Source organism: Cololabis saira, chromosome 21 (genome assembly GCF_033807715.1).
Source record: "Cololabis saira isolate AMF1-May2022 chromosome 21, fColSai1.1, whole genome shotgun sequence".
Classification (NCBI taxonomy): domain Eukaryota; kingdom Metazoa; phylum Chordata; class Actinopteri; order Beloniformes; family Belonidae; genus Cololabis; species Cololabis saira.
In genome coordinates this window covers 22,547,507-22,560,498 of record NC_084607.1, presented here as the reverse complement: position 1 = coordinate 22,560,498, position 12,992 = coordinate 22,547,507, and the positions used below count along the sequence as shown (strand labels likewise).

Below are 12,992 nucleotides of genomic sequence, written 5' to 3'. Positions count from 1 at the left end.
CAGTTTAGACATGCTGCTGTGACACATACACCAACTGTTGAGTTGTTTTGCATGATTCCCGTTAAGCCACACAAACACTCTCACACACACAAGTAGAGACAGAGACTCTGTAATCACAATCTTAGTGAACGCTGTCGCACGGACACACTCTCAGGTGCCGCCACAATCTCCCATCAGTCCAATCTCGCCGTCATTATTTTTCACTAATCAAAGCCTCAATATGTCATCACAGTGAGAGGTACATCTAAAAGGTTGGGGGTCCTCATTATTTGACAGGTGGCATTCATGTTTATGCAATTAGGCGTCATCTAATCATGACCATGACCTCATGTAGCCCAATTATACATGAGTGCTGCTGATATCTTACCTGTAGCGCTGTTCATCTCAGAGGGAATGACTCACTTCCGCGAGTTAAAGATGTTTTTCTTCCTGGCTTCATTCACCTCCTGTCTTTACGTATGTTGTGTGTGTGCTGTTTTCATGCTGGGTTTATAATATGTGTTTTTAAGGTTAATTTGCTGTAACAAGCTGAATTTGAACTTTTATTGTGGACGTGTTATAAAAAGTGCCAAAGATAACTCCTTATGCTTCCTGTCCATTCAGAGGTACGGTGTTAATAAAAGGAAATGGTATATTGCCAATAAAGGAAATACTTTATCTGAGATTTCCACAAAAGTGCAGTCTTGAAGAACTTTTAGTCAATATATTTTAGAAGCATCATTACTGATCAGTGAAACACTTCCTGGGGTTAAATAAGAAAATCAGCAGTTATTAGTCTACTTCCAAAGTTGAGGATGCACTTTTTTAGTAGTTTGCAACAACAATATACAGTGTGTGTATATATATATATATATATATATATATATATATATATATATATATATATCCAGGTGTGTGTATATGACCATGAACATACACTGACAAAACAAACCCCAGACCCTTTTCCATCAGCTCTGCGTGCCTGCTACTGATGGATTGATCTCCTGAATCCCACAGGTATGCGTATCCTGGTGAACCTGCTGCTCGACACCCTACCCATGCTGGGCAACGTGCTGCTGCTCTGCTTCTTTGTCTTCTTCATCTTTGGCATCATCGGTGTGCAGTTGTGGGCGGGGCTACTGAGAAACCGTTGCTATCCTGAGAAGAACTTCACCCTGTAAGTAAATAAAACAACAAAACCACAACATAAAACCAGCATTGTACAAGGGTGACTGTGTGTTGAGTCATGATCCCATGCTTTCCATTTTCTCCACATCATCATGTCATGATCCATCCATCTGTCCAGTATGAGATCTATCAAAATTAGGGTTGTTTTTTCTGCTGAAATCTGTCCATCGCAGATACTTTAACGTTTTTCTTTTCAGTGACACAGTTTGAATATGAGGCTATACAGAGTTGCCTTTAAAAGGAAAAGTACGCATTTACATGGAGATGTTTTCATCTTTCTATCAGAACTTCTTCATATACTTTTTCCCCATCACTATTGTAAGCTATAAACAATTGACAGAAGTTGTCCCACTGGGTGGATGACTCCACATGATGCCGTCTAGGTGTGTGAGGGATATTTACCAGTATTCAACAGTGTTTTATTACATTCTCTCCATTTCCTTTTAATGCTTGCATCAGCGCACTTGAAAGACATCCAGGATGCGTGTGTTGTAATATGTATACAAGCCATGCACTCCCCTGCACCCTCCCATGTTATCTCTGTTTATGCTGACACAGCCGGTCCTAATAACAGATCTAATAGCCAGATGAGAGGGGACATGTGTCCTCAGTGATGGTTGTCCTGCCTGCTGTGACCTCCCCTCAAAGTACAGTGACTAGATGATGTTTCCAAATACACAAGAGTCACTTTATGATTTGTACTGAACTTGTGTGACATTTGGTTGGTCAGTCTGACGTAAAATGATTTTGTTTTTGTTTTTTGAGCCCAGCATCAGTTTTAGAGAAAGTTGCTATTAGAGACTTTACTCCCACAAAGTCATTAATTCCTCCTGGATCTGCCCTGTGCAGTTATGTTGTATTGAAGTAATGCTTTAGCATTTTATTTCAAGTAATGGATATTACTGGAAAGGTGAGACTTTTAAATGGTAAAGACCATTATACTGAGTAAAAATTACCGTATGTAATAGACAGTGTTGGTTTGAAATACAGCACTGGTTTTACAATTTGACCTGCTTCCACTTCAACCCTGTCTCATCAGTTAGAAAAACATCTTAGAATATCGCTCCTCATGTACAAAACGTGCGGCGCACAAAAAACGTGCGTACGGCACTTTCTACGCTCATGGTCGGATGATCAAAAAGTTATTTGAACGTGGAAAGTTGCGGTCCTTCACGCACACATCAAGTCTGGCGTACGCACTTTTCTGAGGTTTTGTCGGTTGGCAACACTCACTGGTGATAAAGTGAAATGCAGAATATGAGGATACGTTCACGACCACAGTGAAGGACACGACAGTCCCCACATCACCAGATAAGTTACACAAGAGTGGATCTGCAACAATCACACAATCAACCACATGATTTGAACAAACAACTAAAGGCAGGAGCTCAACGATGGAACCAGCAAATCCTGATGGAGCTTTGGCTCCGTTAGAGGAACCTGGTGATGGCAGGATAAGGAGCGAGTCTTCAGGCACCACACCGATCTGCTGGTCCAGGACTAAGACTGGACCATCAGCTGGTTCAGGTACCAAGAGGATCTTCTGGATCTCTGCCCTGAAATGGACCAGCTGCTCCGGTTCAGACCAACATGATGCTTTCAGCTGGAGCTGCTGACAGCTCCGACATCTGTCACCATGACGACCATATGGGACAACTACTGGAGATAAAAGCCAGATCCTAAAACATCCCATAACTGTATCTGGACCGAAAAAACATTAAAATACATTTTGCAGCGAAGAAAAGTTCTGTAATGTTGTCTTTTAAAATAAAACTAAGATGTCAAAGAAAGGTTGGTTGGTACGAACTGATCGAGTCGGCTGCAGGAGCTGCAGGATCCAGAAAGTGTTTCTCCGCTGATGGACCGGGATCTAGACCGGTCTCTCCTCCTGCGGATGCAACACTTCGAGTTACAGCGACTTTGCTCTTTATTTCTCACGTTTGCACCTCGATAATCCCGTTGCACAGGTTGTCTTTATTTCTGCAGCAGAGGAATCAGATCGTGATGCTTCATGTTTTAAATATAAGTTTATATTGTTCACATTGTTATACTAGAGAGGTGATCACAGACATCCACAAGGTGTAAGACTCAATACACATGTACATTGGTCTTAATCCGTCAGTATATAATACGCGTGACAATAAAGCTGAACGAGGAGACGTTTTCATCCACCAATTTAAGTTCTGGTGTCGGTTCTTAAAATACAAACAAGAAAAGGAGGGTGTAATGATACACTAACGCTGCTCATAAACATTCACAAGCACTTACGATCATAATAAAACCACAACTCTTCACGGAACGCAACACAAAGCAAAGAACAACAATACCCATAATGCAATGCAGTTTAAATCGGAAGAAATGCCCCCAAATAAATTATTTTTTCCAGGCCTCAACTTCTGACAGGACTGTCTCCAGCTCACAGCTGATGTTTTTTTTTTATTTGTTTTACTTGTTTTTTGCAAGTTCCTTGTTAGGATGAGCAGTTTTTGATAGATAATTATCCTCATTATTTTGTGCTGGTTCAGTTATCTAAAAGTTATTAATGATTGGACCATCCTTAATTATTAATAAAGTAGATTATTTATCAAATTGAATCTTCAAAAGGAATTAATCAAAACGGGGCACCACCTGATGTAATCAGGAAAATTATAACTAAACAGCAAAATCAGTCTCAAACTAAGTTATTCTTCAGAATAATAGTGAAGGGGAGGGAGTCCGAGCACAGACCTTTGCAACCATCGGTTGTGACAAATATGTGTGAAATAAACACAAACAACTTCTCTCATTCAAATTAATCAGAATGTATTTACACAAGTGTCAAGAAGATGGTAAAACAACACTTCGGATAAATTCTGATGGCTAAACTACCCAAAAACAACTACTAGGGGAAAAACAAAAAAATAAACAAACACGCTTAAACTAATCAGCACAGTTGCGACAGGATCAGCGGTCAAGCTCACAACGTAAAAGTAAACTTGTGTTAACTAAGTTTCTCTGCCCAGACACAAACAGCCTCTTACATGGATCTTTGTAGTTGAAGAAAAAGGTGGTTTGGTCTGGTTGGTCAGTGTTCCTTGATGAACAAAGGGGGTTACGCTCAGCAGGGGATCCTGATAAAGAGTGGCTCTCTCTCACTCTATGGTCCTTGTCTTCATGTGGATGGGGAGATGCAGCACGGGCACAGCGGCTGGGCCTCCTTCAGCTCCAGGTCGGTCCAAAGGCATTCACGTTGAGGCATGCAGGGTCCCTGGTTCGGCTCCTCTGGGACTCGGAACTTCTTGGGTCACTCGCTGGAGCGCTGCAAACAGACACTTCTTCGGTCAACGATCATGGAGGGGCCAGCTCATAGCTAGTCGCTCTTCATGCTAAAAAACGGGAGCTGGGACCTGGAGGAGAAGAGAAACAAAGCAGAGCAGAGGAGAAGAGAGAGAAGAGAGGGGGGCTTTGCTCCTTATAGCTGTGCTCAGGAAGTCAATGCGGCCCTTCCTGCAGCTTGGGGTCCATACCCAATGAGGGGGCTTTTCCTTATCACTGAAGGGCCACATAATGTAAATCCTGCTTGAGCTTTGAGTCCATGGGGGTTTCCTTTGTTCCAAACATGCGGTCAGGTATCATAAACTCAAGGCTGGTCTCAACCTGAGGCCCCAGAACTGGGCCTCAAAGCTAACCCAAGGCCTCAACTGTTCATATAATCATACAATCCATGGTTCACATCGGACTGTAGCCCAACATTATCATATTCAAATATATCTACTTAAGGGAGGAGACAGGGTTGTGCTCCTGCATGTCCGCTCAAATCCACGTTGATTGTGATGTTCAAAGAAACCTGGCAAAGAATCTGAATTTTTTTTTGCGTACGCAAGAATTCCACGCACGGATTCACGTTGAAATCCACGCACTCTGTTGTACCTGAGGCCCCTGGTCTCTCATATTCCTCCTGCCCTGCACATCACTCTCCACTGGCAGGTGTGTTCTCAGTGGGATTCCAGATTTTGCTGTGTCACGCTGTGCGATGCCAAGACACCAGCAGGAGGGCACAACCTTTATTCATGCTCCATTTTTTTTATCTCTTTCTGTTTTACTTTCTTTCTTTGTGTCTGGAATTTACATCCTTCTTTTATTCTTACACTTTGGACAATTTGGACTTTAGCCAGTTTATCTTTGATTTTCATCTCCGTTTTGGGGCGTAAGCATCCTCTGTTGTGCTGGAGTAACTTTTTTGTACCATGAATAGGTTTTAGTTAATTAAACTTTGTTGTGTCACCGAATCAATGACTAGTTTCCAAGCTGCTCTCAGTGGGTTGCGTTATGGAAAAATATGATGAAACATGACGGATACTGATCAAGACATTGTGATTGCATTTGTTTCATGAGTGGACGTGGACCTTAGGTGTAGAGGTCTCATGGTCATTTATATTCTTCTATTGACTGGACAAGACAGAGTAAGACCAAGGTAATTACAAAGACAGATGAAAATAAGTAAAAAGGGGAGGAAACAAGATAAAAGGTGGTGGGAAGTAATTATGCATGAGGCGTGCACTTAAACAGACATAAAAGATGGATACAACAAGCTTGAGGTGTATGTGAGTAGTCCTTTGTCCACCTCTTCCTGTCGAGCTGTTGCTGCACGTGAAAAATAAGGAACAATGGTCAGATCCAGGGGAAAAAGGAGAGATTTTAAAAGAAGGGCTGAAGTGGCATACAGTGAACCTGAACGGATAAATACTCCAGGGGAGGGGGGGGCTGATTGTGTGTGTTCAGTAATGGGTCTGCTGATGGAGAGCCTCTATTTTTGCTCTCCACGGGCCCAGACCTTTTGTATGAACGTCCACACCCTGCCTTCATTTAGTCAACACTCACGTCAGAATGCACACAAACACCAATTAAGTCTGGACGAGTGCTGTGGTTTTTCTGTTTTTCGAGACCTTTCTTATTATTTTCCCCCATATTCTTAATTGGCTTGTCTCGTTTGTTTTATATTATTTCAGCTGCATCGCTCTTTAATTTATTTGCTGCAGTAGTTTTCCACCACTTTCATTCATTCTTTTGCACTTCTTGTCCTTATTGAGTTTAACAAGAAATGTTTTTCACAGAGGCAAGGCTGCCTTGAATGTTGTACAAATCTGGTCCACGTGTTCAGCGGTGTGTATAGAAGTCCAGGATGCTGTCACTGTTCAGATGACCACACTTTTTTTTTCCTCTCCGGTAAAGCCCACAGCGATTGTTTAATACATTATTCACTTACTCTTTATTTGTCTGTTCAACCCAAAATAATGAAAAGTTTTATTCCCCCATTTCCTAACAATAATATTGTTATGCATTCAAAACAATTGTATACAGTAGTTATTTTATACAGTTTGCACAATAACAATAACAAAATATGATATTTCTTTACATACATAGAATATTAGCAGTTATTGGTTGTAAAAGCAGTTGTTTAACCCTGTAATTCCTGAAATATGAAAAAAATAGTAGTAGTATTTGTTAAAATTATAAACAACCCAATTTTGTCTTTAACAGTTTCTATGTAATTTTTGTAATGGTCATCTTTTTATCGAATAAAATCTTTTATTATTATCATTATCATTATTATAACGGGGTGGTGCAGATGTCTGAGAAATTCATGCGTCAGATATGATAAATCTGGGATTATGGGAATAAACTTGGTTTTACCTGGAAATGTTGCATTCACAAGGATCCCTCACAGGTGAGATGTAAAACCAACCTAACTTTCAACTCAGCGAACAAGATAATCATAGGTACACAACAAGAACACAAATCTCCTTTTTTTTTCAATACAAAAACAAAAAGAAAGGGCAAAAAATGCATGTTGTGAAGAACAATCTTATCTTTGGTAGTTGCCTTCGGATCTTTGTTTCTGTGTGTATTTCTGTCTACAATGATTTTAGAAAATAATGCATCAGCTTACTAATTACATACATTTTCTGGGTTCAGGACTTCAGTAGAGTTTTGAAGGGCTTCCCATCTTGAAAAATAACAAAATTGCTTGTCCTGCATAAAACTGCACATATAAATAATTGAATATCCACTTTCCTGTGAGTTCCTGTGATGACAATAAAACAATATCAAAGTCTCAAAACATCAATTCAATGGTCAAACACCCAAGTGGCACATGAAAACATGAAATAAAGTAAAACAGAAAGAGTGCATGTGCTGTAAGGCTCAGTGATACCTTTTCCAAAACAAATCTTCTGTAAATCTAGAGGTGGGGAGGCCATCTGACACTAATACTGATGTCTAGACAGACAAATAAAGCATCATAACATACTGTTTTTGAACGAATGTGAAAGGTCTCTTGATTTCTCTCCAAGATGCACTTATTTTCCCCCTTTTTCTTAAATGTCCAATCAAAGACACTCCGTCCCCTCACCACACCTGTCAGCAGACCTTTGGTTCACTGTACCGATTTAAGGCAGTGTCAGGTAGTTCACTGCCTCGTCCGACTGGGTTGGACTTTAACTAATCCGTCTTATTTTGTGTTTTAAATGAGACCAGATTAGATTTGCTAAATGTTCAAAATAACCAAGCTATAAATGAATGTAGGAGGAGAAACTAAAATAGGTCCAAATGTGTAGCTGTATGCTGATGTACCATAGAGGATGTTGTCAGGGAGCATTTTGAACCAGTTGTGTTGCATTGTATTAGTGCAGATGGACACAAATTACATTTGGGGGGAGAAGAGAAATTAAAAAGTAAGAAAAAAGTGGAATCCTTATACAATACTTTATTATGACAAAGCAACAAGTGTGTGTGCATGGATGTAGAAGATGATCTCCTCTAATTAAAGTGTTTCAATTCACAATGTTCAAATAAGGGACGTTATCAAAGGCCTACAAGAGTGAAAAAGGTTTAAATCTAACATAAAAATAGGAATCCACCTGTCTGTACACCAAATTTTATAATTGCTCTCTGGAAACTACGAGAAGGTTGACCAGCTTGTGACATGAAAAAATAAATAATAAATAAAAAGAAAAGTCGTGTCCATTAATCATTGTATCATTGTATCTTGTAACCATAAAATATATACAGCGGATACGAGTAAGAGGGAAAAGTCAGAGATGAGCTGTCTGTGCTTTCAGGATCATTTGCATCTCTCTATTATTTATAACAGTTTTGGGGATTCGCTACAGTGAACACTGTATGTAAAATTTATCATCCATTTCTGAACTTTGCCTCGTCTTGACTTTTAATCTTTCACTGAAATTTATAGAAATCCTAAAGTGAAGTCGCAAAGATATGATTTACGAAAATCATATTTTTGAATTTTATTTCAAAACAGCTAAGTTATTTTCTCATCTGGTTTTCTTACGTTGTCCCCTCCCCAGCCCTTCGGGCATGGCCCTGCCGGCTCCGTACTACCAGCCGGAGGAAGATGACGAGCGCCCCTTCATCTGCTCCCTGGGATCTGATAACGGCATCATGTCATGTTTGGACGTGCCAGCGAGGCGAGAAGGAGGACGCGTATGCTGTCTGGACAAAGAAGATGCTCTGCACAGACAGTCTCTGGGCCTGAGTCCCGAGCCTCTGTCCAACGGCAGCGGTGCGGTTGAAGCAGTGGGTCTGTGCATCAACTGGAACCAGTATTACACCCGCTGCCACACTGGAAGTAGTAACCCTCACAAAGGCGCCATCAATTTTGACAACATCGTCTACGCCTGGATAGTTATTTTTCAGGTAAATGCCATTTGCAGTGTAATGGCTGCTGATGGTAAAAATGTGAAGAAAACCCTTTTTTTATATTTCTTTTAGTCATTATAGTCTTTTTTGTTTCATTTTATTATCCTGAACAAATTGTCTTGTAATTCTCGCTCTTTCTTCGTAGGTGATCACTTTGGAGGGCTGGGTCGAGATTATGTATTACGTCATGGATGCCCACTCCTTCTACAACTTCATCTACTTCATCCTTCTCATCATTGTGAGTAACATTTATTAAACGTTATTGCTCATCACATGTCCCTGCTTCATCAGTGGTCGCCCTCGGTCCGCTCACGGAACGAGGACATTTCTCAAGTAGGGAGGTGAAGCGCCGATGAAATTGTGAAAGTCAATAGTACCATCAAAGACCGTATACGATCAATATCTGAAGGAGGGAGTGGTGGAGGTGGATGTTACGTAAATTCATCTTGAGTGCCGAGTGAGAAAAAAGGGACGGGAAGATTCATGCTCTGTACAAGAGTCTAAACAGTTTTCTTTTTATACACAGTGCCAGATTCCATCGCTATGAAGGTCTCTTTATTCTGCATCTGCATGCTTTAACTGATTGTAAACAGGATGCGATGCCTTACCAGCAGCTAAACACTAAAACACTTACGGATACATCTGTACAAATCTAGAGAATGGCTTTACACAAACATCGGAGCAGAGATGAGATGATGAGAGAGAAGAACTAATGAATGGTGGTAAAAAGACTTGTGAGGGTGGACCAAGTTGAAAATGGAAGTGGGTTGATATATTAAAACATGTATCAGTCCTAATCCAGAGGACAGGGATCCACTGGAAATGTCTTAATGCTGCAAGTGGCACATGAATGACATCTACTTTGAATGTGTAGTGTTTAATATCCCCACTAACTACTGGGTTGGGATTTGTGCTTCACTTCCAGCTCCAAATAGCTTATATATGACGATTGGCAAATTGAAATACACTGGACAGCTTCTTTTATATGTCTTAAAATAGTAATGAAATATATCCCTCGACTTCTAATGAGATTTTTTTTTTTTTTTTTTTTACACAATCACTTCTTTTCCATCATTTTCTAGGACATGATTGACTTCTGATGTTAATCCGGATCTGGTTCCAGTTTTTAAATTAATCCTTGAAAAAGGTTTACACTCTTAGATTTATTTTGTATAGCTACATATATCAGAACTACTGCTATAAATTGTATTCATACTATGAGAGATTCAACCTTAGCTTTACTTTGCCATTGCTGGTATTTTTGGCGCGTTAGCTGACAACCTGCATAATCATAGCACGGTCAGTCACTCGCCTTATTTATCCTACCCTTGTGTCCTGTAGCCCCATTCCTACAATTACGCGTGTAAGAGATGATTACATCCTCAAATGGACCACTTAAAAACACACTTTTTTTTATGCTGCAAATGATTTATAAACAGAGTGTTATTGTTTACCACAAATGCTCTGCCCCTTTTCAGCTTCCTTGCCACTCCACAGTGCTTACCAACTTGTCTAATCGCAAGGGTTTGCTTTAAACTCCCATTTGTCTCCATGAACCCCTTTCAACTTGCTGGATCACCTTAACTGCTTTCTCTTTTTTCTTTGTTCTCCCTTCATGATTTACCTTTGGTCTTTCTCTCTGTCTGATTTCATTGTTTAGTAACAGTAATGTGTTCTTTAAAGCCTCTTGAGTGTGGATGCACGCTTTGGGTTGAGAAACTTAAACATACAAAAGAATAAAAAAAAGGTTTGATACACCAAATTTAAAAAGCAATTTAAGCAAAAGCACCGGAACTCAAAAGGCCCAAAACTCACTGAGGTCTGAAGTACAGAGTAAGTAATACGAATGAAATGGAGCGAAGTGTGTAATTCCACTCAGCAGTAAGGTGTGAAGTGTCCTGGGTGGTGCCGTGGCCACGAAGCAGTCCAGCAATGAAGTGCACTTCAACTGCACTGATGCAAAATGAGTTAGTGTTGCATGTTTGAAACGGTTGTGGGCGTTTTTATTTCTGCCCTAGGTCATAATTGCTGTGAAACTCTCAGAGATCAATGCATTTAAGCATGAAGCGTAGTTTTTCTTTCTTTCTTTTTTTTATTTATCTTCTTTCCATGACTGACGCATATGAAGTTATACGTTTCTGCTGTGTTAATCGGTTCTGTCATTGTCAGACCTTTCTACAGATTGTGGGATATTTTATTTTTTGGTGAATAGATTGGTGATGAACCATCAAGAAATTACAAATTATTTGCAGTTAAGCTATGGGTTGAGATTAATCATGAGATGCCTGAGACAGAAAATAAATTAAAAAACAAATGTTTAACTCAGTACATTAGTTTAGTCCCTGCTTCCTCCAGTGGAGGAAGAGAGAGGGCTGAGCAGAGACCAGGGATCATAGTTCCAGGGAAAGATTCATGTGCTCCAATTGCAGCTACGGGGTCTCATTTCTATCTCCATGATACTTGATGTTTCACAGCCTAAGTGCCTTTACTGGTGTCACATTAAGGCGTGTGACTAAATGGACTTAAACGTCTAAGAGCTAAGTGCTATACCAAGAAGGCAATTATTAAGAAATTATGCATGTGCTTCAGAAAAAAAGCACACGGATACTGTAGATGTATGTGACAGAAGCAATATTGAAGCCCACACACGCAATCAGTTTGTACGCTGGGCCCCTCGATCACACGTGTGTGTGTGTGTGTGTGTGTGTGTGTGTTTGTGTGTGTGTCTTGCATGCATAATGGAGTGATCATCCACATGCATGTCATTGGACTGCCCTCCCTGATTATGCGTAAAGCTGTCTACTGATCAGTATCACAGAATAGACACTCACACAGATGCAAGCCTGGAGGGAAATCAAAGCCTCACACACCTGCAGACCTGCCTCAGCCCTCGGGCCACAGATGGGTCTCTCTCCACCTCCTGCCTATATTTTCTCTCTATGTTTCTGTAAATATCTCTGACTTCCTCATTTCATTTTTTTCCCAGCTTGCCCACTCTGTCCTTCACCTTCCCCCTGCATCTTTGATCACTGGGGATGAAAGTCTAAAGGTGGAAGGCCATTAGGTTTGGGTTTTGTGCATCTTTTACTGACCAGTCCTGCTTCAGATGTTAAAGCCTTGCAGTTGTGTATGCACCTGTGTTTTCAGTTCTGGTCTGTTTCTGTTACTGATGCAGAAAACCAGCACAGATTTGTAATGATCAAACTGAGACTGTTCTAATGACTGCTTTCTCCATCCAGCATTCTGGTTCTTGAGTCCTCCAGCATTAGCCTGGACTGAGCTAATCAATGTTCTATAAATGCTAGTACTCCTATGAAAGTATTTTCTGCAGTCCTGCCACTCAAAGGGTCACCCGACATGCACCATTCACAATGAAGACAAATCAATCATTCAAAAATGTCAGACGTGTAATCTAAAAGTAACCTGGAATACAGGATATCCATAAATTATCAACATAAATGAGTACATTTTTATCATCGTAAAATATTTCTTTGTTTATTGTATTTCAGCCCTTTTATGACTTCTGTTTAATGTTTAATAATGCTACTGTTTTGTTGGGACCAGTTGCATCTCTGATCAGTGCAGCGTACCCTTTAATGTCAGGTTTATTAACCACAAATTAAGTGAAAGCCAAAAAAAGCAAGCAAACTAAGGGAAATGAGAAAAATTGTTTCTTTTGTGAAGAACTTAATATAAAACCAACCACATATTTTACGCAAGTTTAGCTAAGAAGTTATTTTATAATGAGAGCAAGTAGTAAAACATGAATGAATAAAACCACTAAAGCCACAGAAGTGGGGAACATTTTCACAAAAAGGTCCCAATCATACCACTTGTGATTCCAAGCCCTCCCCCGGCTGCCATGGAGGCATTTTCTTGTTTACTCCAAAGTAGCGTTGGAACGTCTGCCCTCAGTGTCAAACACATGCTCACAACAATGTCGCACCAAGAGACCGTCGGTATCTCAGACGAGAGCGGCCTGGCGGGTTGCTGATGTCTCATCCATAATCCGGTTTAGAAAAAAAGATATAGTGATCGTTGTAATGACAAAGTCCAAATTACATCAATAATTAATTTTAAACACAACAGTGCAAAGATTTGTTACAGAAAAGCAACTTTTTTCATGT

The 12,992-nt window shown here is 40.2% G+C and overlaps 1 protein-coding gene across 1 annotated transcript in view; it reads left to right on the top strand.

Moving 5' to 3' along the window:
- cacna1ia (calcium voltage-gated channel subunit alpha1 Ia) overlaps nucleotides 1-12,992 on the top strand; it is a 202,012-nt gene that overhangs the window by 120,188 nt on the left and 68,832 nt on the right. Inside the window, exons 6-8 of the mRNA XM_061712565.1 lie at nucleotides 997-1,156; nucleotides 8,514-8,862; nucleotides 9,011-9,103. Of these exons, the coding sequence (XP_061568549.1) occupies nucleotides 997-1,156; nucleotides 8,514-8,862; nucleotides 9,011-9,103 (602 nt within the window). The remainder of the gene's footprint in view (nucleotides 1-996; nucleotides 1,157-8,513; nucleotides 8,863-9,010; nucleotides 9,104-12,992) is intronic.